Source organism: Planococcus citri, chromosome 1 (genome assembly GCF_950023065.1).
Source record: "Planococcus citri chromosome 1, ihPlaCitr1.1, whole genome shotgun sequence".
In the NCBI taxonomy this organism is placed as follows: Eukaryota; Metazoa; Arthropoda; class Insecta; order Hemiptera; family Pseudococcidae; genus Planococcus; species Planococcus citri.
The window spans coordinates 63,919,936-63,923,525 of record NC_088677.1 but is presented as its reverse complement, the minus strand read 5'-3'; the positions used below and the strand labels follow the sequence as shown (position 1 = coordinate 63,923,525).

At 33.3% G+C, this 3,590-nt stretch overlaps 1 protein-coding gene across 1 annotated transcript; it reads right to left on the bottom strand.

The window, feature by feature from the left end:
* Nucleotides 1–209: 209 nt before the first annotated feature.
* On the bottom strand, nt 210–2,558 carry LOC135833293 (nicotinamide/nicotinic acid mononucleotide adenylyltransferase 3-like). Its single transcript, XM_065347017.1, has 7 exons — nt 2,170–2,558; nt 1,872–2,092; nt 1,654–1,812; nt 1,486–1,587; nt 1,249–1,403; nt 1,038–1,182; nt 210–799 (listed from the first exon to the last, which is right to left on the bottom strand). Exons 1-7 carry the CDS (start codon nt 2,243–2,245, stop codon nt 758–760), a joined length of 900 nt encoding a protein of 299 aa, XP_065203089.1. The 5' UTR covers nt 2,246–2,558; the 3' UTR covers nt 210–757.
* Nucleotides 2,559–3,590: the final 1,032 nt, after the last annotated feature.

The window sequence follows — 3,590 nt, the reverse complement described above, 5'->3', positions numbered from 1 at the left end:
CGATACATTACGGTACGAATTCATTGAAATAACCATTACAAAATGAATGACCGATTTCTTATCAAAGAATCTAATTTGGTTGATGATATCATTCGGTATGTAATTAGGCACTTCATTGTGAATAAAGTGGAAGGCAAAATTAAACGATCGTCTCAAAAATGAATGAACACCTTGGGTAGGTCATTTAATGCGTAGGTAATTGTCATCTATTTGTCAATTTACTCAAATGTGTTTATTTGAACATTCAATAAGAGTACCGGTTAGCTCCGTTATTGTGAGCCAAATAATCATTATCGTATATATAAATATCTCTCCTAGACAACCTAATCAAACAATACTTGGTAACTAAGCCATAAATTATCTTCGTAGTTGTGAATTTATGCAAATTTCATACAAAAGTATACTATGGTGACATTGGTGATTGTGAATTAATTTTCAAAATCAACAATACAAAATTGATCAGTTTCCAATCATTATTGATAACCTTCATTATTGTCCGACCTTCGTCAAATTATTCGAAAGATAATTCAATAACATACAATATATAAAATTTCTCAAACTCAACAGTAGGTAACTGGTATATTCCCGGCGCAAATATTCTCTTAAAATGATATCATAATACAAACAAATTCTCAAACACCATGGATAATTACGTATATAAAATATTTCAAAGGATGCAAATGTATATCGAGAAAAAAATCAACCACGAAAAACTCTCATGGAACAGATTGCGAATTAAAAATTCATCGCAACTAAATCACTTTCTTCGTAGACGTTTACTAGTAATAACTGGATCTTCCTGTAACAAGATACAAATTCTCATTAGAATTTCATCGAAATACAGAGGTGATTATCAATCAGAAATCGCGGTGAGGTGCAAAATTGCAAAAAAAAATACATAGTAAATAATCTAGTCAAGACGATAAAGTGACCTTAGTCAAATAGACGATTTTTTACATTTTCATTGAGTGCGTTTTGAAGCTGAAGCGGTGGGATTTTAAATTTTTTTTGATGATTTCAGCATGGTCATCTCTTACCTTAATTTTCTTTTTACGTTGTGTTTTCTTTTGCGTTTTAGACGAACTGATATCGACTGATAATTTAGAATTATTCGTAGGATACTTCTTATAATCGTTAAATATTTCAGCTGGTATTCTGATCGTGTCTTTCGTACTATACTTACTAAAAAATGATACTTTTTTACAGAATGTTCGTCGAATAGTTTAATGAATGGGAATAGATACGTACTATTTATGATAGGAATATAGTTTGTGGTCTTTTATGTATCTTTCTACGCCGTCTTGAACTAAATACTTGATACTCAAACCTCTCAAGCAGGCTTTTCTAATAGCAGTTGAACTGACCGCGTTTTCAATATGTTCTTTAACAATGTAAATATGTCTCTGTGAAAAAAAAAAATAAGAAAAAGAAGCTATTAACACGAATCAGATTACCAAATCAATTCTCGAAAGTGATAAATCGTACTTTATTTGCAAATAATCGATCATTCTCGTAGATAATTTTATCGATATCGTAGCCGCACCTGGTAACGCAGGCTATACCATGTTCAGTCAATATTCCATGTATCTATGGTAAAAAATAAAGAAGCTCGGGTAACACATCGGCTCAAAAATTAACGTATTCGTCACTTACATCAGATTCTTTCCATAAACCAGGTACTGAGAGGCTATTCAGTACATCACCACCGCAAACCAATCTTACGGTAACTCTATAATCGAAAGAATTACCATTTACGTCGTGAGATGAATTACCATTAATGTTCGTATTGTTTAATAGCCCATTTAATCTATCCTGAAACATACTGAATTAGATTTCGATCTGGAATACGATGAAGATCTCGACATACGTACTTGATGGTGCTTTAAAACTTTATACGTTGGAGTCCAGTCAGATTGTTCGGCTTCCCAAGTCGATAAATGTATCCAATCGGATGACTTTATGGCATTTTTGATCATATTAACACGATGGTTTATCGGTACCAAATCTGTTTTGCCGTATTTGTCGTGTACCGGCGAGATGAATCCTTGTTTTACGTCGAATCCTAGATCGGTGAAATGGTCTCGAACAATTTCTAATCAAGTGAAAGAGGATGAGTTACATAATTACGGTGCAAAGTTCAATCATAACACATTCGGAGTATCAACTTACCGAGCATTCTAAGGTGCATATTCGTGATAGGATTGAAACTACCGCACATAAGGAGCACAATTTCTTCGCGAATCATTTCGAAACTGCGTACCGGAAAATAATTTTATAATCAGTAAATTAATTGATTGTATAAAATCGCAGTTTTTGGCAAACTTGGTCAAGTTGACATTGCTGTTAGATGTTCCAATCGCGATAATCCATATTCTGTGATGGAAACGTTTTCATGCGACATACGAATGGAATTTCATTGCACCGCAAAATTTCAACCATTTAATTGGACTACGATAAGAAAGTGCACACTGGCACACTGATAAGAGAATACGACAATCGACAATTGTTTCTACGCCGAGTCAAGGGTAAAATAGAATGAAAACAAACATTATTTTCAAGTATCCAAGTTCGACGAATGATGTACGAAGATCCACGAAGTGTTACGAGCGTCAAGTCCGAGCTTTCAGTAGTTTCAGTAGCGTATTGAAATTAGTTTAAAGAATGAATTTCGGCTTTCCAACTCCATTTGATGAAATCTTATGGGAATTTCGAGTTTCAAAAATCTGCTAGAGGCTCCAGAACTGCTCAAAACGGTTTGAATAAGTTCCCAATCGATTTGGCATGTCGAAAATAGAGCATATCTATCCCAAATTTCGTAAAAAGATGGGTTTGTTTTTCACTGGCGAAGTTCAAAGCCCATTTTAAATTGTTCTCTTGATCTTGTATTTTGTAATTTGTACCTGCTGATCCTGATATTCAACTGAAGATATTAACAAAGTCATTTTTAGGTTTAAACTTTAAAATTTTGGATTTTGATCACTGATTAGGTAACAAACCTTTGATTAGGAACATTTTTGCCCTACCTAACTATAAAGAGAACTTTTCCTAGTTTTTGAGATTGAAAAAATTCCACTGTTTGCATCTTTTAAAATAATTGGTTCAGTGTTGTAACTTGTACTGAAGTATTTTTCCATTATTATGTATGTAGGTACCTGACTGTAAATTAGAATAAGATAGGACGTAGTCGTAGGAGAACTATTCCTTGTCGATCAAACTACAAAAGAGAAGTTGACGAAGTACAGAAAATGAAAATTTTTTAATTTTTTAAAAAATGTTATTTTGATTACTAAGCACTGTCCTGAAAATTCGAGGTGTGAAAATGCTTGGGTACAGTATGTATAAGCATAAAATAAGTGGAGTGAAAGTGATGAAACTGTCTTACACATGCACACAATTTTCGGAGATTGTATGCTATCTACATCATAGTGTCTCTGCCTTTCGATTGTCTTGAGCCGATTGATTTCAGATTTGAAACTTGAAAGTGAATGAAAAAAAGATACTTGAGAGTAAGGACTCTGAATTTTTTCGGATTTTTTTGACTCCAACAACGACCTCAATTTCCAAAATCCAGTTTGAAAACTTGAAATCAA